At 50.7% G+C, this 26,593-nt stretch overlaps 1 protein-coding gene across 7 annotated transcripts in view; it reads left to right on the forward strand.

Moving 5' to 3' along the window:
• The window catches only part of nadk2 (NAD kinase 2, mitochondrial), a 63,082-nt gene extending 50,998 nt beyond the window's left edge, over positions 1 to 12,084 (forward strand). For 6 of the 7 annotated variants that reach the window (XM_069884475.1, XM_069884415.1, XM_069884423.1 and 3 more), the window contains one exon: positions 11,351 to 12,084. In XM_069884475.1, coding sequence (XP_069740576.1) covers positions 11,351 to 11,489 — 139 coding nt within the window. In that variant the 3' untranslated portion in view covers positions 11,490 to 12,084. The remainder of the gene's footprint in view (positions 1 to 11,350) is intronic. The other variant, XM_069884444.1, reaches the window with a different exon arrangement.
• The last annotated feature ends 14,509 nt before the right edge of the window (positions 12,085 to 26,593 follow it).

Below are 26,593 nucleotides of genomic sequence, written 5' to 3' on the forward strand. Positions count from 1 at the left end.
AGACACATTCTCTCATCCATACAACATCCTGGTAAATCTCCACTCTACCCTCTCCATAGCTTCCACATCATAGAACACTACAGCATAGTAAACAGGCCCCTTCGGCCCTTCTAGGCTGTGCCAAACCATTTTTTTGGCCTAGTCGCACTGACCTGCACCCAGTCCATAGCCCTCCATCCCCCTCCCATCCATGTACCTGTCCAAATTCTTCTTCAATGCTAAAATTGAGCCCACATTCACCACCTCAGCTGGCAGCTCATTCCACACTCCCACCGCTCTCTGTGTGAAGTTCCCCCTAAACTTTTTTGGAATACTTTATTTTGGATTTTCAAAGACTCGTGTAAAATCAACAAAAAATACATAATATTCTTTTCCCATGCAATATAATTTACAGAGTCCATCCCCCCCTCCCCTCTTTGCTCCCTCCCCTCCCCTCCCCATCCATTAAATTATACAATTACAAAACCTGCATAAATCCTGGTGAAATCAACAATCCCCCTCAAGGCTAGAAAACCCTGGGTATTAAATAAAAATGGGTTGGGGGAAAAAACACGTGGTCTGAGCCACATCGCCCAATTCACACTGGGACAGATTGTTTCTTTTCCTTTATTCGGTGGGGGGGGGGGTGGATTTTTAGATCTAAATTGGTTGATTTTGCACACCTCGATGCCTCAGATCCTGTTACCGCACTTCAACGAATGTGTCTTATCTCTTCCATAAATTGTCGGTGATTTTTTCCAGGGGAATGCAACCCTGTATTTCCATATTCTATTGTGCGATATTTAGCTGGGAGTCAGACCTCCACGTGACTGCTGTATACTTCTGGCTACTGACAGGGTGTTCTTCACAAAGTGAATTTGGTGTTTGGACAGTCTAAACTGTACTTCCCCAAGGTCCCCCAGAAGATACAACTCCAGATCCTGTGGAAAATCCACCTTTGTAATTTTTTCAGCGTGTCCTCCAGGTCTTCCCAGAAGGATCTCACCCTGGTACACAGCCAGGTGGAGCGGACAAAGGTTCCAACCTCCACTCCACACCTAAAGCACATTTTCGAGATTTCTGGCTTTGACGTGTGATTTTATCGGTGTGAGGAACAGCTGGTGCAAGAAATTGTATTGCACCAGCATGTGTCTAGTGTTAACAATTCCCGTCAGGCTTTTCAGACACAAATCTTCCCACTATCATTCATCAAGTCCGACTCCCATCTTTCCATTGATTGATGTAAGCCCGGCTTTGGGCCTTCACTTTGGATTGTGGAATACATCCTAGACATAAATTTACACACAGTCCGCTTTCAAATTAGTCTCTATGTCACTACAGTCAGGCAGTCATTGTTGGTCCCTGTTTGTCCCTTAGGAAAGATCCTAATTGCAGAAAGCAAGAATGTTCTATTCGATAACTCATATTTAGTCCTCAACTGCTCGAATGACATGAGCTGCCCTTGATGGTAACAATCCTTGATACACCTGATCCCCTTCCAGCACCAGGTGTCCTTGCCCGGAGTCAAGGGTATTAAATTGTTCTGGGTCAAGGGCATTTTGGGAGAGATTCCCACCCTCAATCCAAAACATCGATTTATTCTTTGCTGCATCTGGCCCACATTTTGTTATGGGGTTCTCTGTTTTTTTAGAGCAGTTTGATGTTCCATTTGTTATAAATTCTCCTATCTTCTCCCCTATCGCATGTAACCCAATTTGTGCCCAAGAAGGGACCCCCCCCCTCTCAAATAATGAGGCGATAAATCTCAACTGGGACACCCAATAGTATTTTTTTTAATTTGGCAATTTTAAGCTCCCCAATTCGTATTCCCATGCCAACTTTTCCATGGAGGCTCTAGACACCTTAACCCTAACCCAGATGTATTCCACAAAACATTTTGGACACATCCATTGAGCATCTTAAAGAAGCACTGGGGCAACAAAATGGGCAGCGTTTGAAAAAGATACTGCAGTCTTGGCATCATCTTCATTTTTACACAGTTAACACTGCCCATCAACGTTATGGGCAGAGTTTTCCATCTAGCCAGGTCCTCCTCAATCTTACAGAGCAAAGGGAGATAATTTGATAATTTAGCTTATATACCTTGTGTAAATCTTTATCCACTTTTATCCCCAGGTTTTTAATGCCTTCCTGCAGCCATTTAAATGGGCTTCCCTGTTGGTCAGGTCTATAATCTCCTTTCGTCCAGATTAACTTTGTATCTCGAGACCTCCCCATAATCCTCCAGTGTGGTCCTCAGCCTGACCAATGACCCCTCAGGTTCCATCAAATACACTAAAACATGTTCAGGATGCTCAACCTGGCCCACCTTGAACCCCTTTATGTCTGGATCCCGCCGAATGGTTTCTGCCAAGGACTCTAGTATGATCAGAGTTCGGGCCAGTGGGCAGCCCTGCTACTAGATCTACTCAGTGGGAACATTGGAGACCCCTGCCCGTTTGTGATGATTTTAACCTGGGGTTTATAATCCAATTGATAAATATTGGACCCAGACCAAATTTCTCCAGTACCTTGAACAGAAAATCCCACTCCAGTCTATTGAAGGCCTTCTCCGCATCCAGAGATACGGCACTCCCAGGTCCTCCCTTGACTGTGCCAGGTGTATTATACTGAGCAATCTAGCTACATTATCACTGATTTCCTCTTTTGAACAAATCCAGGCTGATCTGGGTTTGTTAATTTCAGTAAATGTTTTGCCAACCTATTGGCCAATGTTTTTGCTATAATTTTATAATTTACATTCAATAATGATATATGCCTATAGGAGGAGGGCTTCAATGGGTCCCTGTCTTTTTTCGGGATCACCGTGATGATTCCTGTTGAGAAAGACTCCGAGAGGGTATGCGTCCCCGCTGCCTGATCCACCACATTCATAAGGAGGGGCTATAAAAGTTCTTCGAATTTTCTATAAAATTCAATGGGGAAAACCATCCTCTCCAGGCGATTTTCCGCCTGCAGAGTGCTCAGAGTATGTTCGATCTCTTCTCTAGACAAGGGGGCATCTAGCTCCTCTCGACCCTCCTGATCCATATTTGGTAGTTCCAATGAAAGCAAGAAATCATCTATTTTAGCAGCCCCACCCCCATTCTGATTTATGCAGCTCTTTATTAGAACTGTCCAAATGTTTTGTTTATTTCTTCTTCCTTCCCCTGTTTGAATCGTATTGATTGTTTTCAAGACGCTTCTGCCTTCACCTGCCAGGACAAGACTTTATGGGCCTTTTCCCCAGCTCCTAATACTGTGTGTTCGATTTTAAGATCAACTCTTCTGTTTTGTATGTTTGCAACATAGTGTATTTGAGCTTTTTATTCACTGAATCCCTATATTTTCCCTTGGACCCCAATCTTTGATAATCTTATTCCAGTTGAGCTATGTCCTGTTCCACATTATTAATTTCCTTCATGTACCTTTTAGTGTATCCAAAAGTCCGGTCCCTTAAATAAGCCTTCAACGTGTCCCAAACTAGAAAATTATTGTCAGTAGAGGGGAAGTTCGTCTCGCAGAAGAGTTTTATCTGAATTCTGACAAAGCTACAAAATTCCAGCTTTCCCAACAGCTGTGAATTTTGGCACCATCTATACATCGTAACCTGTATTTCTGGTATTACAATGGACAAATTCAGGGTGAATAGTCCGACAACAGCCAAGCGACATTGATTCTGGTGTAGGAATCATGCTTCCTCGAGTAAAAGGAATAATTCCTTTCTCTTGCGTCTATGAGATTCAGTTCCTTCATAAAGGCCAGGGTGGACTTGACCGCCCCAGCCCTCGTCACTTTCTTGGCTGATTTATCCATGACCAGATCCAGACAAAAATTGAAATCCCATCCAATGAATATATTCTCACACCCATCAGACACCCTCAAAGATATATCTTGTATAAATTTCTCGTCATCAAAATTTGGTGCATATATATTCATAAGTGTCCAGGATTCTGAATAAATTTGACAATGCTTCATTACGAACCTCCCTGCTGGGTCAGCGACCACCCCTTGGACTGACTACCACGGAAAACTTTTTTCCAATTCAGATTGCCATTCCCCTGGCTGTGGGATTAAAGGAGGATGCTGCCACCTGGCCCATCCACCCCATCTTTAATTTTGACTGTTCCTGGTTTGTAAAGTGTGTTTCCTACAGAAACACTACATCTGCCTGCAGCTTCTTCTGAATGGCTGCCTGTAACTAGTGATGTTCCGCAGGGGTCGGTATTGGGGCCACTGCTGTTTACAATTTATATTAATGATTTGGATTGTGATAGCAATGATTTTGTGGTCACTTTTTCGGATGACACCAAGATAGGTGGCGGAGTAGGAAGTGTAGTTGAAACCGTAAAGTTGCAGAAGGAGATAGATTAGGAGACTGGGCAAAAATATGGCAGATGAGATTTAACATAGAGAAATGTTCAGTTGTACACTTTAGCAGTGGAAACAAACAGGCAGAATACTATTTGGATGGGGTGAAAATTCAGGCCTCGGAGGTGCAAAGGGACCTGGGTGTCCTCATGCAGGGAAACCTAAAAGTTAATGACCAGGTGGGATTGGTCGTGAAGAAAGCGAATGCTGTGTTGGCCTTCATTTCAAGAGGAATAATGTACAAGAGTAGAGAGGTGTTGATGAGGCTCCGTGGGGCCCTGGGGAGGCCTCATTTGGAGAACTGTGTGCAGTTTTGGGCCCCTTATCTTAGAAAGGATGTGATGTTGTTGGAGAGGGTGCAGAGGAGATTTACTAGGATGATTCCTGGAATGCAAGAAGAGCGTTTGGCAGCTCTTGGGTTGTATTCATTGGAGTACAGGAGAAGGAGAGGAGATCTCGTAGAGGCATTTTGTATTTTGAAAGGTTTAGATAGGGTGGATGCGGGTAAGATGTTTCCCTTGGTGGGTGAATCGAGGACAAGGGGGTCATAGTCTGAAAATTAGAGGTTATCCATATAAAACAGAGATTAGGAAGAATTTCTTTAGCCAGAGGGTCGTGGATCTGTGGAACTCGCTGCCGCATACAGCAGTGGATGCCAGATCACTGGGAGTATTTAAACAAGAAATAGACAAGTATCTCATGAGTGAGGGCATCAAGGGATATGGGAAAAAGGCCAGCAATTGGAACTAGTTTAGAGTAGCTTAGTGTAGATTTACGGAACAAACTCAATGGGCTGAGTGGCCTGCTTCTGTTCCTTTATCTTGTCTTCTTAAGGTGCACCAAGGCTCTTTTTCTCTTACTCTCCCCATTTATGTTGAAATTTATAAACGTAATTGTTTTATCCATCACCCCAGTGCCTCTCCAACTTCCTCTTCCCCTCCCCTTTTGTCTTCCAAAACTTACTTTCCGTCCCTTTTGTCTTACATCGACTCCTGACGCAGACGCCCGCGTATAAAACAAAACTGACAAAACTGGAACCAATAATCCAAAAAAAACCTCAAATGTTCCCCTCTCTTTCCCCCGATCCATTCCTACCCTCACCCTATCCCAAATATTGGCACCAACTCCCCCTCCAATCTGGAACTTGCCTGTGGCACGCATCGAACCCTCGCCCCCCCCCACCCCCCCCTGCCGCCATCTCAAAGCTCCCCATATACCTTTCTAAAATTACAACATTTACAGTAAACAAGTATAACCATTCTTTTCATCATTATGTTCAACCTTCTTGTCATTGACCCTCCATCCCATTATCTTCCTTGGGGATCCTCCTGGGCTGCGGCTGGTTATCGGCAGTCCTCACTGCCTCTTTAGCCTCCCTCCATCTTCCCCCCACCCCCCCCACCAAAGGCAGAAACACCCTTAAAGTCGGCGGGTATAGCAATGTGAAACCGATACTCTTATTTTTAAATCTTTTTTTGCTGTATTAAATTTATTTCGTCTTTTTACCAGTTTTACACTTATATCCAGGGAAAAAAAGAATGCTCCCCCCCCCCAACATCTAATGGGTCCCCCTCTTTGTTTCATGTCCCCCACCGCTGCCGCATGCAAGATCCACTCTCTGTCTAGATATCTCCTGAGCCCTTATGAGGACTGAATGGAGTCTCTCTGTCCTGGCCCTGGCTTAGGCCCCCTTCCACCTGAGGTTTCTCTTCCAACCCCCCCCCACCCCCTTTTCCATTCCCAATATCTCAGTGATCCATCCTTGAAAAAACACAATGGGCTCTTTCCCCTCCCTAAGCCCTACAATATTTAGATTGTTTATCCCATTAAAATGTTCCAGCTTATCCCAAATCTTTGGCGTGTCCTTCACCCCTGTGTCTGTGTCATTCTTGATCCTTTCTATGCTGTCCTCCATTCAACCCTCCCCTCCACCATATTCACCCTTACAGATACCTCCCCCATGGCCCTCCTGAGTTCCCCTAGCTCAGATACCCTTCAGCCTTTTCTCAAAGGCCTCGACCGTTGCCTCCATTACCTTCATGATGGTTTTCATGGAGTGCTCCGAGTCCCCTCCCTCTCTCCTCCATTTCTCTTCCTCCCTCCTGGCCGTGGCAACGGGCCTCCTGGCCGTGGCAACGGGCCTCCTGGCCGTGGCAACGGGCCTCCTGGCCGTGGCAACCGGCCTCCTGGCCGCGGGCAACCGGCCTCCTGGCCGCGGGCAACCGGCCTCCTGGCCGCGGGCAACCGGCCTCCTGGCCGCGGGCAACCGGCCTCCTGGCCGCGGGCAACCGGCCTCCTGGCCGCGGGCAACCGGCCTCCTGGCCGCGGGCAACCGGCCTCCTGGCCGCGGGCAACCGGCCTCCTGGCCGCGGGCAACCGGCCTCCTGGCCGCGGGCAACCGGCCTCCTGGCCGCGGGCAACCGGCCTCCTGGCCGCGGGCAACCGGCCTCCTGGCCGCGGGCAACCGGCCTCCTGGCCGCGGGCAACCGGCCTCCTGGCCGCGGGCAACCGGCCTCCTGGCCGCGGGCAACCGGCCTCCTGGCCGCGGGCAACCGGCCTCCTGGCCGCGGGCAACCGGCCTCCTGGCCGCGGGCAACCGGCCTCCTGGCCGCGGGCAACGGGCCTCCTGGCCGCGGGCAACGGGCCTCCTGGCCGCGGGCAACGGGCCTCCTGGCCGCGGGCAACGGGCCTCCTGGCCGCGGGCAACGGGCCTCCTGGCCGCGGGCAACGGGCCTCCTGGCCGCGGGCAACGGGCCTCCTGGCCGCGGGCAACGGGCCTCCTGGCCGCGGGCAACGGGCCTCCTGGCCGCGGGCAACGGGCCTCCTGGCCGCGGGCAACGGGCCTCCTGGCCGCGGGCAACGGGCCTCCTGGCCGCGGGCAACGGGCCTCCTGGCCGCGGGCAACGGGCCTCCTGGCCGCGGGCAACGGGCCTCCTGGCCGCGGGCAACGGGCCTCCTGGCCGCGGGCAACGGGCCTCCTGGCCGCGGGCAACGGGCCTCCTGGCCGCGGGCAACGGGCCTCCTGGCCGCGGGCAACGGGCCTCCTGGCCGCGGGCAACGGGCCTCCTGGCCGCGGGCAACGGGCCTCCTGGCCGCGGGCAACGGGCCTCCTGGCCGCGGGCAACGGGCCTCCTGGCCGCGGGCAACGGGCCTCCTGGCCGCGGGCAACGGGCCTCCTGGCCGCGGGCAACGGGCCTCCTGGCCGCGGGCAACGGGCCTCCTGGCCGCGGGCAACGGGCCTCCTGGCCGCGGGCAACGGGCCTCCTGGCCGCGGGCAACGGGCCTCCTGGCCGCGGGCAACGGGCCTCCTGGCCGCGGGCAACGGGCCTCCTGGCCGCGGGCAACGGGCCTCCTGGCCGCGGGCAACGGGCCTCCTGGCCGCGGGCAACGGGCCTCCTGGCCGCGGGCAACGGGCCTCCTGGCCGCGGGCAACGGGCCTCCTGGCCGCGGGCAACGGGCCTCCTGGCCGCGGGCAACGGGCCTCCTGGCCGCGGGCAACGGGCCTCCTGGCCGCGGGCAACGGGCCTCCTGGCCGCGGGCAACGGGCCTCCTGGCCGCGGGCAACGGGCCTCCTGGCCGCGGGCAACGGGCCTCCTGGCCGCGGGCAACGGGCCTCCTGGCCGCGGGCAACGGGCCTCCTGGCCGCGGGCAACGGGCCTCCTGGCCGCGGGCAACGGGCCTCCTGGCCGCGGGCAACGGGCCTCCTGGCCGCGGGCAACGGGCCTCCTGGCCGCGGGCAACGGGCCTCCTGGCCGCGGGCAACGGGCCTCCTGGCCGCGGGCAACCGGCCTCCTGGCCGCGGGCAACCGGCCTCCTGGCCGCGGGCAACCGGCCTCCTGGCCGCGGGCAACCGGCCTCCTGGCCGCGGGCAACCGGCCTCCTGGCCGCGGGCAACCGGCCTCCTGGCCGCGGGCAACCGGCCTCCTGGCCGCGGGCAACCGGCCTCCTGGCCGCGGGCAACCGGCCTCCTGGCCGCGGGCAACCGGCCTCCTGGCCGCGGGCAACCGGCCTCCTGGCCGCGGGCAACCGGCCTCCTGGCCGCGGGCAACCGGCCTCCTGGCCGCGGGCAACCGGCCTCCTGGCCGCGGGCAACCGGCCTCCTGGCCGCGGGCAACCGGCCTCCTGGCCGCGGGCAACCGGCCTCCTGGCCGCGGGCAACCGGCCTCCTGGCCGCGGGCAACCGGCCTCCTGGCCGCGGGCAACCGGCCTCCTGGCCGCGGGCAACCGGCCTCCTGGCCGCGGGCAACCGGCCTCCTGGCCGCGGGCAACCGGCCTCCTGGCCGCGGGCAACCGGCCTCCTGGCCGCGGGCAACCGGCCTCCTGGCCGCGGGCAACCGGCCTCCTGGCCGCGGGCAACCGGCCTCCTGGCCGCGGGCAACCGGCCTCCTGGCCGCGGGCAACCGGCCTCCTGGCCGCGGGCAACCGGCCTCCTGGCCGCGGGCAACCGGCCTCCTGGCCGCGGGCAACCGGCCTCCTGGCCGCGGGCAACCGGCCTCCTGGCCGCGGGCAACCGGCCTCCTGGCCGCGGGCAACCGGCCTCCTGGCCGCGGGCAACCGGCCTCCTGGCCGCGGGCAACCGGCCTCCTGGCCGCGGGCAACCGGCCTCCTGGCCGCGGGCAACCGGCCTCCTGGCCGCGGGCAACCGGCCTCCTGGCCGCGGGCAACCGGCCTCCTGGCCGCGGGCAACCGGCCTCCTGGCCGCGGGCAACCGGCCTCCTGGCCGCGGGCAACCGGCCTCCTGGCCGCGGGCAACCGGCCTCCTGGCCGCGGGCAACCGGCCTCCTGGCCGCGGGCAACCGGCCTCCTGGCCGCGGGCAACCGGCCTCCTGGCCGCGGGCAACCGGCCTCCTGGCCGCGGGCAACCGGCCTCCTGGCCGCGGGCAACCGGCCTCCTGGCCGCGGGCAACCGGCCTCCTGGCCGCGGGCAACCGGCCTCCTGGCCGCGGGCAACCGGCCTCCTGGCCGCGGGCAACCGGCCTCCTGGCCGCGGGCAACCGGCCTCCTGGCCGCGGGCAACCGGCCTCCTGGCCGCGGGCAACCGGCCTCCTGGCCGCGGGCAACCGGCCTCCTGGCCGCGGGCAACCGGCCTCCTGGCCGCGGGCAACCGGCCTCCTGGCCGCGGGCAACCGGCCTCCTGGCCGCGGGCAACCGGCCTCCTGGCCGCGGGCAACCGGCCTCCTGGCCGACCACTCTCCCCCTTGGTCCGTGTCGCTCCCAGCGCTATCTCCTGCCGCTCTGCAGCTACCACCGCCATCATCGTGGTTCCCTCCACTACCGCCAAGTCCTTATCCTCTCTGTTGCAGCCAGGTCACAGGTAAAAACACTCCCACTACACTACCTGTTCCTCCACCCCCATCTCTCAATGCAGGATCGGAGTTGCTTGCCTCCTCCATGACCTCTCCTGTGCTGCTACTTTCAGTCAGCTCTTGCCGTCACCCGCAGGACTTCGCTGCTGCGTGGCCATCGCTACCCATATCTGCACCATCCCTGCTATTGCCGTGCCCCCCCCCCAGTTGTCGTCTCCGCTGCCTGCAGGGCTGCTCCAGGTTCACGGTTAAGGCCTCCTTCTTAACGCTCTCCCCGCTACTGCCTCCTTCAGCCTGAGCTTGCTACACCCACAGGTCTCACCTCTACCCCACCCTTTCCTGGACCCGCCAATGAGTGGCTCCCATTCTCTTCCATCTCAGGTGCTTTTACATATACGTCTTCTCGCGCGTGCCTCGAACTGACACCACCATTTCCTTTACCACGAGGCTGCCTCTCCTGGTCGTCCTGGTGCAGCTGAGGTTGCTGTTTCTTTCTAGATTGTCTTTTTTACCTTTTTCCCCATTTCAAAAAGGTTTAATCTTCTTCCAGTCACTTTTCTCCCATTTTTCTGACTATTTTCACTTGGTATTTCTGGAGCTCTGAGATTTACGCCTACCCCCTTCTCTGCATCACATGACCTCCCCCCCATCCACCCTTAACCCATTTCCTCTGGTTTGTATCTCACGACCCTCAGTGGAGTCTGTCCTCCTCATAATTTTAAATACCTCAATCAAATCTCCCCTTATTCTTCTACGCTCCAGGGAATAAAGTCCTAACCTATTGAACCTTTCCCTGTAACTCAGTTCCTGAAATCCGGGCAACATCCTAGTAAATCTTCTCTGCACTCTCTCTATCTTATTGAGATCTTTCCTATAGTTCGGTGACCAAAACTGCACACAATCCTCCAAATTTATCCTCACCAATGTCTTATACAACTTTACCATAACATCCTAACTCCTGCACTCAATACTTTGATTTATGAAGGCCAAGATGCCTAAAGCTCTCTTTACAACCCTGTCCACCTGTAACACCACTTTCAGGGAATGATGTATCTGTATTTCCAGATCCCTCTATTCTACCCCACTCCTCAGTGCCCGACCATTCACCGTGTACGCCCTTTCTTGGTTTGTCCTTTCAAAATACAACACCTCACACCTGTCTGCATTAAATTCCATCTGCCATTTTTCCAGCTGGAGTGAGGTGGGGGGATTGGGGAGAATGGGCAGGTGGGGCTAAAAGTACCAAACTATTGGGAACACTGATGAGGTTGGCAATGTCCACGGGGGTGGGGGGGGGTGGGGAGCTGGCTGGATATAGATGAGAAGGTGGATGAGGCCAACATGGGCTGGGCTTATGGGGGTGGTGGAGGGATGTTGGGGGGCCTAGGAGAAAGGGGGGATAGGGGTGTAAGGAATGGGGAGAGGGGTGTGGAGGAGGGATGGGGGTGTGAGATGGGGATATTTGGGATGGGTTTGTGGGGGGCCTGGGGGAGGGATATGTGTGAGGTAGAGGTGGAGATGGGGGATGTGTGGCGAGGGTTTTGGGAGGGGACTGGTGGAGCGGATGTGGGGTATAGGTAAAGATGGAGTTTGGGAGGAGGTTAGGTCTGGGGGTGCGGGTGTGTGGGGAGTCTGTGGGAGGTGTACGTTGGGGGGTCCCTGTGCCATTGTCCATCCTGTCTCTGTGCCCACAGGCTGGCTATCCGCTCTCGGTGCTGGGACGCCTGCATGGTGCTAGACGGGGGCACCTCGTTCCGCTTCAACGATGGGGCCATCGCTACTCTCACTCTGCACCCAGACGATGCCCTGCGCACCGTGGTTCTGGACGACTGACCCTCCCCTCCCCTCCCCCCACCCTCCTTTCCCATCCCCCGTACTCCCCTCCTTTCCCACCCCCGTACTGCCCCACCCTCCTTACCCACCTCCATACTCCCCCACCCTCCTTACCCACCCCCATACTCCCCCACCCTCCTTACCCACCCCCATACTCCCCCACCCTCCTTACCCAACCCCATACTCCTCTCCCCAACCCTCCTTACCCATCCCCCATATTCCCATCCCCTCCCCCACTCTCTTTACCCACCCCCATGTACTCTCCACCCTCCTTACCCATCCCCATGTACTCTCCACCCTCCTTACCCATCCCCATGTACTTCCCTCCCCTCCTTTACCCACTGTAAACGCACCCTCCTTCTCCTCTTCCCCACACACCCTCCAATACCCATCCCCAGGGGATTGCACCATGCTGCACGATGACTGGTCCTCCCACCCACTCCCTCACCCAGCTGGGATCACACTGTGCCAAACTGCTGTGGGTGCAGGCTACAGGGATTGCATCCATCCGGGACCCCTGGCCTGGTGATGGGACTCCCGGTGTTGTGGGGGCGGAGTGTCCAACTGAGTGAAGCCCAATAAAAGGTCAAACCCATGCCCCCGTGGTTAGTGGTCCTGTCTGTCAATGCCCTGGCTGGCTCGGTGATCCGGAGACACCCCAGATCTCACCTCGTCCTAGACATTGCTCACCCATCCCCACCTCCCCCAGAGGGCCCTCATTTCGCCCTTTGCAGATCCCCCTTCATCTCAGTCATCACACCCCCCCCCCACTGATCCCCCTCCACACACACTTTACCCCCGCCCATAAACGAATCCCCCGTCCCTCAATTCACCTCCACCAAATCACCTGCTCTTAATCTTAACCCCCCCCCGCCCCGATCTTACCACCCACATCACACACACCCCCAGATCCATCCATCCACATCACACCCCCTCCAGACCCCCACCCAGATCCATCCTCCCACATCACACCCCCCCCCCCCGGATGCCCCCCCGGACCCCCACCCCCTGGACCCCCACATCTCAACCCCCCCCCCCCCCAGATCCATCCTCCCACATCTCACCCCACCGATCCACCCAGATTTCACTCCCCCAGATCTCCTTTCCACATTTTCAACCCCCTGGTCTCTCTCCCTGCCTCCCCCCCACACAGAGCTCTGTATCCTTTCCAGTTTGCTGCCACAGTCCCACAGCACACTGATCAAAACACAGCACGATGTTCCCTCTGGTCTCCCACACCCCTCGTTGCCTCACCATTTATCACACAGCACCCAAAGGAATCACTTCCCCACCACAGAGCCCCAGTGGCAGAGAATGGTAATTAATAGTGCTCTGTGGTTAGCAAGGGATGACTTAGGTGGTGTGTGAGGGGAAAGGAAAAGATAGAGAACCACTGTCCTCGAACGTAAAACATTCCAGCATGGTACAGACCCTTCGGCCCACCATGTTGTGCCAACCTATTGTTGAACAATAGGTTGTTGAACAATCTATACCTTCCCCACCTCGCACCCGAAACACTCTATTTTTAGTTCATCCATGTGTCTGTCTAAGAAACTCTAAAATACCCCTAATGTTCCAGCCTCCACCACGATCCCCGGGCAAGGTATTCCAGGCCTCCACAACTCTGTGTAAAAAACATACCCCTGACATCTCCCCTAAACTTCCCTCCCTTCTCTTTGTACACACGTCCTCTGGTGTTGGCTGATCCTGCCCTGGGAAACAGGTGCTGGCCATCTACCCTATCTGCCTCTCAGAATCTTGTCGACCTTCATCAAGTCTCTCATCCTTCTTCGCTCCAAAGAGAAAAGTCCCAGCTCTGCTAACCTTGCCTCATCAGACTTATTTTCCAATCCAGGAAACATCCATATACAGCATATACACTGCCTTCTCTTCATCAGTTTATTTTGTGCCCTCCTCAAAAAACCCAATTGGGCTCGTGAGGACACACTACCCCTCTCAAAGCCCTGCTGATCCTTGAGTAGACTGGACCTCCAAATGTCCCTGAGAATTCTCTCCATTAGTTTGCACCCCACTGACGTAAGACTCGCCAGTCTATAATTCCCAGGATTCTCCCTATTAGCATTTTTAAACAAGGGGACGACATTTACCATTCTCCAATTCTCCAGTACCTCCCCTGTGGCCAAGGAGAATGCAAAGATCATTGCCTATGACCCAGCCATCTCTTCTCTCCCTCCCCACAGCAACCTGGGGTATATCATGTCCAGCCCCAGGAACTTATCAAACCTATGACAAACCAGTTAGGACTTAACAAATCTAAGAATATCCAGCACTTCCTCTTTCTTAACCTCAACCTGCTCCAGCAATAAGCCTGTTCTATACTGACCTCACACTGACCACTGGTGTACATTGAAGCCAAGTATTCATTAGTTTCTTGATGGGGACTGCAAGAGTGGGACTTGGCCTAGAGGAGGAGCATTTAAAAAGCTCAGGGTAAGATAAGTACTTGTTATAATTTCTCCATTGGCTAATTAGCTGTAGCCAATAAAGGCAAGTGGAGCATCTCTATGGGAGTGGCAGTGTAGGAATGGAGTGGAGGCTTTGGCTCAAGAGGCTTCGGTGAGTGAAGGCTGAGGACCTGCTACAGGTAAGATCTTGTCGAAGTGACCCAGAGCAGGCAGTAGAGATGGGAGCTTGGGCAATGGATTGCTTCAATTGCAGGATATAGGAAATCTGGGATAGCACAATTATCCCTCATGACTACACTTGCAAGAGGTACATCCAGCTGCAGCTCATGTGATCGTCCCCTCAACAATCAGTATCATGTTTTGGAGACTGGCAGATTGTTATATTTGATATATGTTTTAAAGGAGATAAATTGTGGCAGGCTTTTTAGTTAGGTCACACCCCTTCCCCCCCCCCCACCCCCACAAGCTGTTATGAGCCCAGAGGACCCCAAAACCCAGCAGCAATAGAAATTCACCAAGATAAATGGTTACTTAAACAAAAGTTGCTTTTAATTGTCTTTAAACAAGATCACAGTTAAACTTATTACTATTAATTTAATCCCCTTCTAATTCTAAGTGCATGTATATGTAATGTGTGTGTAAGTTTAGAAAAGTTTTTTGGATCACATTCCAATCTCACTTCTCATTCCTCCAAGTTCACTGGTTGCAGGCAATTCTTATACTGTGCACAGAATTTAACATTTATAAAGTCCACCAGGATTTGGTGCTTGAAAAGTAAATGGTTACTGCCTAGGAAGGTTCTTGTTTGTTTTCAGAGAGAGATTTGTTGCTCGTTGGACACAAACTGATTCCTCCTAATCAGCCACATTAGTGTATTGCTGAAGAAACTTGCCCCATCAGGGTTTTCCAGATGATAACCTCTTTCTTTTTCTGTTTCCCTTATTTCAAGTGAAACATTGTGCAGCCAGTCCTCCTCTTGAATGAACCACAAGAGCTTTGACCAGGCTGAACCAAGAACTCCCAACCCATCTTCAAAATAGGGGTTTCCAGAAGTTTGCCAGCTTGTCCTGTTCCAGTCCCATCTGCTGCTGCTGTACTGTAGAACTGAATTCTGTCTCTTTCTTACTCAGAGAAAACCACACGACCCTCTTAGAACAGCCAACTGCACTCAGACAGATTGTGGCTCCGGACCCAATCTTCTGAGTCCGTTCATCTGTTGCTTTCCAAAACAATAATACATTTTAAATGAGATCTGTTTTGAAGGGCTTGTATATAACCTAAATTTAAAAAAAACTGCCACAATTTATCTCCTTTTAAACAAATCTATATACAATATAAAATATAATGTAACCTATCACAATACTGTTAAGTGGGACGATCTACCAGGGACAAGTCATGGCCAGTTCTTTGGCACAGAGTGTGGCCTATCAGAATTCATTGTTTTACGGAAGTGGTACAGATGCAAATATTGCCATATATTACATTTTAAAATAAATGAATTAGTGCAAAAAAGAACGTGAGATCATGTCTGTGGTTCATTGTCCGTTCAGTAATCTGATGGCGGACGGGAAGAAGCTGTCCTTGTGCTGCTGGGTGTTCGTCTTTGGGCTTCTGGACCTCCTTCTTGATGGTAGAGAAGAGGTCATGGCCTAGGGGGTCCTTGAGGTCAGAGGCTTCTTTCTTGAGACTCCGCCTCTTGTAGATGTCCTTGAAGGAGTGGAAGTTAACAACCCTCTGGAATCTTTTCCTGTTCTGAGTGTTGGCACCTCCGTACCAGACAGTGATACAACTGGCCAGAATCCTCTCCACGGTTCACCTGTAGAAATTTTGAGTCTTCGGTGACATACCGAATCCCCTCAGTCACCTCGTAAAGTACAGCCTCTGGCGAACCTTCTTTGTGATTGCATCAACATGGAGACTCCAGGACAGATCCTCAGAGATGCTGACCCCCAGGAATTTGAATTTCCTGACCCTCTCTGCTACTGAGCTCTCGATAAAGACTGGGTTGTGTTCTCCTGACTTCCTCCTGAAGTCCACAATTATCTCCTTGGTTTTGCTGACGTTGACCCCAAGATTGTTGTCATTACACCATTCAACAAGTTGATGTTCCCCACCCCCTGTCGCTTCCTCATCGCTGTTTGTGATTCTTCTGACAACTGTGGTGTCATCGGCAAACTTGTAGATAGTATAGGAATTGGGTCTGGCCACACAGTCGGGTGTATATCAAGTAGAGCAGTGGGATAAGCAGGCAACCTTGGGGATAATCAGTGAGGAGGAAATGTTTCCAATTTGTACTGACTGTGGCCTTCTGATGAAAATGTCAAGGATCCAATTGCAGAGAGAGCTGCAGAGGGACGTGAGCACTGAGGAAATAATGGTGTTGAAGGCCGAGGTGTAGTCTATGAAGAGCAGCTCTGTGAACGAATTGCTGTTTTTTTTTTGTTTTTTTTTAAATTTTTTTATTTTTCACACCATAAATCACATTAGCCATGATATACACTATTTCTTTTTCACACATATACAGTGACTTTTTCTCCCCCCCCCCCCCCCTTTGAATTGCTGTTTTTGAGGTGATCCAGAGCTGGGTGGAGAGCTGACGAATTGCAGTGGGTCCAGATCTTTGCTAAGGTACATGTTAAATCTGGCCATGACCAGCTTCTCGAAGGATTTCGTCACAGCGGAAGTTAGTGCTCCTGGACAATCATCATAGAGGCAGCCCACTCTACTCTTTTTGGGCACCAGTATGATTGATGCCCTTTTGAAGTCAGTGGGAACCTCTAACGGCCACAATGAAAGGATGTCCATAAACACTCTGGCTAGTTGGTTGGCATAGATTTTCAGTACCCTGACGGTTCACCGTCAGGCCCTGATGCCTTGCGAGGATTCTAAATGATGTTCTGACATCACCCTCAGAGACAGATATCACGGTCCTCAGCCTTTTCAAGGATTCTAGGAGGCACTGTTTGATTCTTCTCAAAGCGGGCATAGAAAGTGTTCAGCTCATTGGGTAGTGAAGCATTGCAGCCATATATAGTGTTCGCCCTCACTTTGTACGCTGTAATGGCCTGTGCTCCCTGCCATAGCTGGCGTGAATCTGTCTGTCTCCAGCTTCCCTCAGAATTTCCCCTTTGATACTGTGATGGCCTTTCTGCAGGTCCTACCTAGACTTCCTGTCGAGATCTTGTCTTAAATGCCATCGATTTCACCCTCAACAGGTTGCAAATCTTCATTCATTTATGGCTTCTGGTTGGGGAACTCCTGGTATGTATAACCATATTTATATATATATTTATATATATTTATATATATTTATTTATAGAATATAAATATATATATATTTATATATATATATTCTTTTCTTCTTTGGCTTGGCTTCGCGGACGAAGATTTATGGAGGGGGTAAAAAGTCCACGTCAGCTGCAGGCTCGTTTGTGGCTGACCAGTCCGATGCGGGACAGGCAGACACGATTGCAGCGGTTGCAAGGGAAAATTGGTTGGTTGGGGTTGGGTGTTGGGTTTTTCCTCCTTTGCCTTTTGTCAGTGAGGTGGGCTCTGCGGTCTTCTTCAAAGGAGGCTGCTGCCCGCCAAACTGTGAGGCGCCAAGATGCACGGTTTGAGGCGTTATCAGCCCACTGGCGGTGGTCAATGTGGCAGGCACCAAGATATTTCTTTAGGCAGTCCTTGTACCTTTTCTTTGGTGCACCTCTGTCACGGTGGCCAGTGGAGAGCTCGCCATATAATACGATCTTGGGAAGGCGATGGTCCTCCATTCTGGAGACGTGACCCATCCAGTGCAGCTGGATCTTCAGCAGCGTGGACTCGATGCTGTCGACCTCTGCCATCTCGAGTACCTCGACGTTAGGGGTGTGAGCGCTCCAATGGATGTTGAGGATGGAGCGGAGACAACGCTGGTGGAAGCGTTCTAGGAGCCGTAGGTGGTGCCGGTAGAGGACCCATGATTCGGAGCCGAACAGGAGTGTGGGTATGACAACGGCTCTGTATACGCTTATCTTTGTGAGGTTTTTCAGTTGGTTGTTTTTCCAGACTCTTTTGTGTAGTCTTCCAAAGGCGCTATTTGCCTTGGCGAGTCTGTTGTCTATCTCATTGTCGATTTATATATATCTCTATTTTATATATATCTCTATTTTATATATATCTCTATTTTATATATATATCTCTATTTTATATATATATCTCTATTTTATATATATATCTCTATTTTATATATATATCTCTATTTTATATATATCTCTATTTTATATATATCTCTATTTTATATATATCTCTATTTTATATATATCTCTATTTTATATATATCTCTATTTTATATATATCTCTATTTTATATATATCTCTATTTTATATATATATATATCTCTCTCTCTATTTATATATATATTTATTTTGTATCTATCTATTGATATATTTATTTATTTATATAATCTATATATATATTATATATATATATTTATATATATATATATATATTTTTATATATCTATATATATATTTTTATATATCTATAGATATATTTTTATATATCTATAGATATATTTTTATATATCTATAGATATATTTTTATATATCTATAGATATATTTTTATATATCTATAGATATATTTTTATATATCTATAGATATATTTTTATATATCTATAGATATATTTTTATATATCTATAGATATATTTTTATATATCTATAGATATATTTTTATATATCTATAGATATTTTTATATATCTATAGATATTTTATATATCTATAGATATTTTTATATATCTATAGATATTTTTATATATCTATAGATATATTTTTATATATACACATATATATTTATATATATATTTATATATATATATATATATATATTTATATATATATATATATATATTTTATATATATATATATATATATATTTATATATATATTTATATATATATATATTTATATATATATATATATATTTATATATATATATATATATTTATATATATATATATATTTATATATATATATATTTATATATATATATATATATTTATATATATATATATTTATATATATATATATATTTATATATATATATATTTATATATATATATATATATATTTATATTTATATATATATATATTTATATATATATATATATTTATATATATATATATATATATATATATTTATATATATATATATTTATATATATATATATATATATATTTATATATATATATATATATATATATATATATATATATAGTGTTCAGTCTCTGCTTGTGTGCTGAGAGTAGAAGTACAGCCAGCTGATCAGACTTGCCGAAATGCGGTGATGGTCAGGCACAGTAGATGTTCTTCATGGTGGTGTAGCTGTGGTCGAGTGTGCTGCTTCCCCTAGTCTTGTATGCGACGCGTTGGTGGTAGTTTGTGAGAGACTTCTTCAGGTTGGCCTGATTGAAGTCCCCTACAATTGTCAGGAAGGCATCAGGATGTGGAGTCTAAAGGCTGTTAATCACAATCCCTTCAGTGCCAGCCTGGGGTGGAACGTATACTGTGAGCAGGATGATGGCAGTGAACTCCTTCAGCAGGTAGAATGGGTGATACTTGGTCGCCAGATGTTCCAGGTTGGGGGAGCTGGTCTGGGACTCGACCGTCACGTCTGTGCACCACGATGACACAGACGCCACCTCCCCTGGTTTTCCAGACCCTGGTGTTCGCTCAGCACGGTGGAGGGTGAAACCCTCAGGCTGCAGTGCCGTGTCTGGAATGCCCACGTTTTGCTATGGTTCTGTAAAGTACAGCACTCTCTCTTGCTTTAAGTTTGTCTGCTTAACTTTCCAAGGACAATGGTAGAGAGGTGGAGACCTTGGGACCTGGCATCTTAGCCCCCCTCTGTGTTTGAATATCGGGTCTTTAAATAGTCGGCTGTTCGTACTTCCGACAGTCTGTTGGAGTTTGCCATTCCCGACAATTGTTAGATCTACTGATTTCCTTTGAACAGCATTACTGACTGGTAAATTGGTTTCTGTGGGTATCAGTTCGAGCTATAATAGTTCTGATCAGGAATACGTGATTCCCGTCAGAAGCTGCGCGTAGAGTCGCTGCTTAAGGTGCAATCCTCAGCTCAGAGGGAAAGGGGGGAGAAGAGAGTGATTTTGATTCGATAGGTGAATAGCGATCGAGGCTCCCAGCTGGTATGTTACCACCCAGGTGCCAGGGTCAGGGCCGTCTTTGACAAAGTACACAACAGCCAGATGTCATGGTCCATGCGACATAGGAGTTAAGAAAGAAGTTAAAAGGCAGGACCTCAAGGATGGTAACCTCAGGTTTACTGCCTGTGCCACGTACCAGAGAGGGTAGGAACAGGATATTGTGGCAGGTGACTGTGTGACTGAAGAGTTGGTACAGGGGTGGAGCAGGGGTTCAGATTTCTGGATCATTGGGGTCTTCTGGGGAAGGTCTGACCTGTACAAACAGGATGGGCTGCACCTGAAATGGAAAGGGACCAGTATCCTGGAGGGGAGGTTTTCTAGAGCTTTTGGGGAGGGTTTAAACTAGTTTGACAGGGAGGTGGGAATCAGAATGTGAGGGCAGAATGTGAAAATGATGGTGCCATGTGTAGTGAGATGGTGAGGAAGGACAGGCAGGGGAGGAGCATCAATGTAGTTAGAGGAGATGAAATGTGTCAATTTCAACACGAGGAGTATTAGGAATAAAGGGGATGAACTTAGAGCTGGATCAGTACGTGGAACCATGATGTGGCCGTTTCAGAGTCTTGGCTGGAGGAAAGGCAGGTTCGGCTGATGCAAGTACCGGGGTTTAGGGGTTTTAAAGGGAATAGGATGGGAGGTAAGGGATGGGTGGTGGGGAGGGATAGTATCATGGCTGTAGAAAGGGAGGAGGCTGCAGGGGGATGGTCCACTGAGTGGATGTGGGTGGAAGTCAGAAATAGGAAGGGAGCTCTCACTGTGCTGCGAGTCATCTATAGGCCCCCAAATAGCCCTCTGGACCCCGAGGAGCAGATCAGCAGGCAGATTTTGGATAGGTGGGAAATACAGGATTGTAGTTATGGGTGATTTCAGCTTCCCTAATATTGACCAGCACCTCCTGACTGCAAGAGGGATAGACGGGGCTGAATTTGTCATGTGTGTCCAAGAAGGATTCCTGACACAGTCTGTGGATCAGCCGATGAGAGGAGAGGCCAGTCTGGATCTGGGGAATGAACCTGGTCAGGGGGCGGACTTCACGGTGGGGGTTGGGGGGGAGCATTTTGGTGAGAATGACCACAACTCGCTGAGCTTTAGCATAGCTAATGGAAAAGGATAAGAGCAGACAAAATGGGAAGGTGTTTAATTGGGGAAGGGCTAATTATGATGGGATAAGGCAGGAATTAGCGAGAGGAAATTGGAAACATGTTCAAGGATGAAATAACGTGGAGGGCGTTTCGGGACCACCTCCGCTGGGTTCAGGATAGGTTTGTCCCACTGGGGCAGGGAAAAGATGGTGGGAAAAGGAACTGTGGTTGACGAAGCAGGTGAGAGAACTGGTCAGGAGGAAGAAGGAGGCAGATGAGGTTTAGGAAGCAAAAGGCAGGAAGGGCTCATGAGAATTGTATGGTAGCCAGAAAGACGCATGAGAAAGGACTGAGGAGAGGTCAAAGGGGGCATGAGAAGGTCTTGGCCTGTAGGATTCTGTGAATACGTAAATTACAGAAGGATGAAGAGTGAAGGTAGGGCTGGTTAAGGATAAAGGAGCCAATGTGTGCCCAGAGATTGGCCAGGACCTAACTGAATACTTCAATGTTCACCAGGGAGAGGGACCTTGGTCTAGATGAGGTCAATGTAGCACAGATTAATGTGCTGAAGCAAGATTAGGTGAAGAAAGCAAGTGCTGGGTTTTCTTAAAAACATTGGCTTGATAAGTCCCTGGGAGCAGACGAGCTGTTTCCTAGGTTACTGTCAGAAGGGAGGGAAAGAGATAGCTGAGGTGTTGGCAATAATCTTTGCTTCCTTCTTGGCCACAGAGGAGTATGTGCCAGAGGATTGGAGGAATGTCAAATATAGTTCCTTTGTTTTAAAAAAAAAGGTAATGGGAAGAGTCCTGGGAATTATAGACCGGTGAGTCTGACAGCCGTGGTGTGTGAACTATTGGAGAGGATTCTTAGAGACATGACTTAAAGCATTTAGAAAAGTCCAGGCTACTCGGGGATAGTCAGCAGGGCTTTGTGAGCTTCATGAATCTAATTGAGTTTTTTTGAGGAGGTAACAAAAGAATTGATGAAGGTCAGGTGGTCGACATGGATTTTAATAAGGCATTTGACAAGATCCCCCATGGAAGACTTGTTCAGAAAGTCATGAGGGCACAGGATAGTGGAACCTTGGCTGCGTGGATTCAGAATGGGCTTGCCTGTAGAAAGCAGAGGGTAGCAGTGGACAGGAAGTATTTGGTCTGGAGGTCAGTGACTAGAGGAGTTCTGCAGGGATCTGTTCTGGGACCCCTGCTCTTTGAGATTTTTATGAATGACCTGGATGAAGAGGTGGAAGGATGGGTCAGTGATTCTGTAGATGATACCAAGGTGGAGAAGTTGTGGATGGAGCTGAAGGCTACAAGAGAGTATCGACAGGATGCAGAATTGGGCCGAAAAATGGCAGATGGATTTCAACCCTGATAAGTACGAGGTGATGCATTTTGGAAGATCAAACTTGAAGGCTGAGGACAATGTTAATGGTCAGTTACTTAAGAGTGTGGATGATCAGAGGGACCTTGGGGTCGGCTTGGTTAGCATGAGGCTGTTACAGAGCCAGCGAATCTCGCGCTCTCTGTAGGGAGTTTGTACTTTCCCCATGTGTCTGCGTGTGTTCCCCGAGGGCTCCAGTTTCCTCCCACCTTACTGGGGATGTAGGTTAATTGGGTGGCATGGGCTTGTGGGTAGAAATACTCTGTTACCATGCTGTATGTCTGAACTTCAATCCATACATCTCTCAAGGTCGCCATGCAGGTTGATAGGATAGTTAATAAGACTGATGGGACGCTGGGCTTCATTAGTCGGGGACTGAGTTCAGGAGTCATGAGGTCATGTTGCAGCTCCACAAATCTCTGGTGAGCCCCCACTTGGAGTATTGTGTTCAGTCTGGTCACCTCATTCCAGGAAGGATGTGGAAGCTGTGGAGAGGCGGCGAGGAGATTCACCAGGATGTGGCCAGGTTAGTCGAGCTGGGACTTGCTTCTTTGGACAAGGATGAGCAGTGGTTAATAGAGGTCTACAAGATTTTGAGAGGGCAAAGGGTGAACAGCGAGCGCCTTTTACAGGGTTATTTTGTCAACATAGTAGAACTGAAAATGTGATATAACACAAAATTTCCCTTAGTCAAAGATTCTCTATCGGCAGAAATTGCCCGGAGCCCCTTCCAATCAGAGAAAGAGAAGCAAAAGAGAGTGTTCCCCCCCCCCCCCCCCCACTCAGTGTCACTGTGTCCGTGGATTCAGCACCTCCTCCAGCTCCCATGGCCACAGAGAGTCCAGTCCACACCATCATCAGCCCGAGCTCCCGATCTGAACTTCTGACACGATCAGCGCCCTCGGTCCCCTCTCCCATCCCAGTCCCAGCATCTTCAGCCGGTCTTGAACCGCTCTCCAGCAGTCCTCAGCCTGCATGGGTTCCTCTCCTCGGGTCACAGCTCACTACCTCCGAGCCCCTCACTGGTCCCATGGATTGTTTCCTCTGTTTCTCCTTCCCGGGGGGGGGGGGGGTGATCTCCCCATTTTCTGGGGCTCTGTGCCAGTCCTCTGCCAGACTCTCCGACCCCCTCGCTGCCGCTGCTGATCACAGGCATCCCCATCTTGCGCGCAGACCCTGGGGTTGCGGGATGTTAAATAAGACCACCGTCGGCTCCTTTCACGGAGCTGACCGCAGTACCCCTGGGCGCTTGGAGCCGGTTCTCTGTCGGTCCACACCAGCCCTCTCATTCCAGCAGCTCTGGCAGTGTCCTGGGTGAGAGTAGCAAATACCAGAAGATGTGTATAAAAGGTGGGGGGGGGGGGCACTGCTAGTCTGGGGGAGACATCAGGTAAATTTTTAACAGAGGGTTGTGGGGGCCTGGAATGCCTTGCCGGGGGGGGGGGGGAGCGGTGGAGGCTGGAACATTGGGTTGGACAGGGACATGGAAGGAGGAAAAATAGAGGGATACGGGGTAGGGAGGGTTTAGTACTTTTTAAAGGAATATATGGGTGAACACATCGAGGGCCGAAGGGCCTATACTGTGCTGTATTCTAGCTTTCATTCCCGGCCATTGACGTCAGCCTGACAGGTCTGTAGTTACCTGGATTATTCTTACAGCCTTTGTTAGATTACGGCCTCCAGCCCCGCAGAACTTCTGTCTGCAGCCGTGAGAACTGTGGGCCCCCGCGGAGATTGAGCCGGAACACCGTGCGGTGCACGCAGTAGGACATCCCTGCACACAGTGAACTGGTGTGGTTGAAAGCTGGAGCAGTGCTGGACCAGCAGCCCTCAAACCAACGGATCCATAGTAGTCCCCCGCTGGCCGCCCCAGCCCCGTGGTCCCCCGCTGGGGGACTGTCAGGCAGCGGGGAGTTGGGTCACCGCTGACTGTCATCAGCCTGCCCCCTGCCAGCACCTGAAAGCTGCTAGCCACTTAGCCTTGCTACTTTCAAGCGCAACGGAGATTCTCGGAGCTGGAGAATATCCCTACAGGAGGAGGGTTAGGAAAGTACTCCTCCTGGCCGGGTTCTCCACTTTCAGGTGGCCACCTGACCACATTGGGGTAGACTAGTTTACAGTCCGGTATCCTGGCCCCCTGTGCAGCAGTCAGTTACAGAATCCTACAAGGCCACAGCACAGAAAAAAGGCCATTCAGCCCTTCTAGTCTGTGCCATCCATCATTCCACTAGTCGCACTGACCTGCTCCCATTCCATAACCTTCCAGACCCCTCCATGCATCTGTCAAGGCACCAATTTCCTTCCTGCCTTTCCACAATGTTCTGGAGATTTACCCACCTCAATACGTGCTGGTTGCATCCCACTCCTCTGGCCCTGCTCTACTCTAACCACAGGCATAAAACATTTGGTGCCCACCTCCTCTCGTTCGACACAGGACCCCCCCCCCCCCCCTGAATTTAATGAGAACTCTCCTGTAGGACCCTTCTATAAGAAGGGAGGGAGAGGAAAGTTAAAATGTTGGGCCAGTTTGTCTGACCTTGGTGGTTGGCAAGATGTTAGAATCTATTCACAAAGAACATAGAAATCTACAACACCATACAGGCCCTTTAGCCCACAGTGTTGTGCTGGCCAACTGTCTCAAATTTCCCTCCTGTATAACCCTCCATTTTTCTCAGTTCCATTTTCCCTACCTAATCGTGTCTTTTAAGACACTGTTGTCCCTGCCTCAGCCACCATTGCTGGCAGTGCATTCCCTGTACCCACCCCTCTCTATGAGAAACCCTGACCTCTTGCATCCCCCTGGACGTTACCCCAAGCACCTTGAAAGTGCGCACCCTTGGGTTGGCCATTTCAGCCCTCAGGAAAAAAGCCTTTGCACCCCTCTATCAGGTCACCCCTCAATCATCAGACTTTTCTAAGGAGTAAAGCCCACATCCACTCAACCTGTCCTCATAAGGCAGGCTCTCCGATCTCCCTTGTAAGGCTCCTCTGCACTCTCTCTATGGCATCTGTTAGTCAGAAGGTCCAGATCCAATTTCAGACGCATGAGTTGATACCAAGCCGGCAAAGTTTGGCGATTGGTTTGGAGGGAATCGCAGTATTGAATGCCGAACTAAAGTCAACCTGACATAAGAGTTGGAGCCGTCCAAGTGGGTTAGGGCAGAGTGAAGTGCCGTGGAAATGGCATCCTCAGTTAACCTGTTGGTATGATGGTTAGATTGATGAGGGTCCAGGTTGGTGGGCAAACAGAATTTCAAATGTGATAGAACCAGTCTCTCAAAGCACTCTGCAATGATGGGGATGAGAACAGGACAGATGTCATTCAGACTCAGAGCCGTGGGACACGTTGGCACTGGCACGATGGTGGCGATCTCGAAGCTCAACTGCCTGGGCCAGAAAATGCCCATGAAGACTCCGGCCAGCTGTTCAGCACAGAGTCTGAGCACACGGCCAGGTTTACCCTCTTGACCAGCTGCCTTCCTTACTCGGGGTGGCCCAAACATCAGAAATGGAAAGTGAGAGAGACCATTTGTCAGGTGGAAGATCCACTTTGAGGTGACCGTGTTCTCTCGATCAAAGCGAGTGTAGAAATAATTAAGCTCCTCAGAGAGGAAGGCACAGCTGGAAGGGGGTGCAGTACTAGGTGGGTTATAGGATGGGTCACGTCTCCAGAATGGAGGACCATCGCCTTCCCAAGATCGTGTTATATGGCGAGCTCTCCACTGGCCACCGTGACAGAGGTGCACCAAAGAAAAGGTACAAGGACTGCCTAAAGAAATCTCTTGGTGCCTGCCACATTGACCACCGCCAGTGGGCTGATAACGCCTCAAACCGTGCATCTTGGCGCCTCACAGTTTGGCGGGCAGCAACCTCCTTTGAAGAAGACCGCAGAGCCCACCTCACTGACAAAAGGCAAAGGAGGAAAAACCCAACACCCAACCCCAACCAACCAATTTTCCCCTGCAACCGCTGCAACCGTGTCTGCCTGTCCCGCATCGGACTTGTCAGA

The sequence above is a fragment of the Narcine bancroftii genome, chromosome 1 (genome assembly GCF_036971445.1).
Source record: "Narcine bancroftii isolate sNarBan1 chromosome 1, sNarBan1.hap1, whole genome shotgun sequence".
NCBI lineage: Eukaryota > Metazoa > Chordata > Chondrichthyes > Torpediniformes > Narcinidae > Narcine > Narcine bancroftii.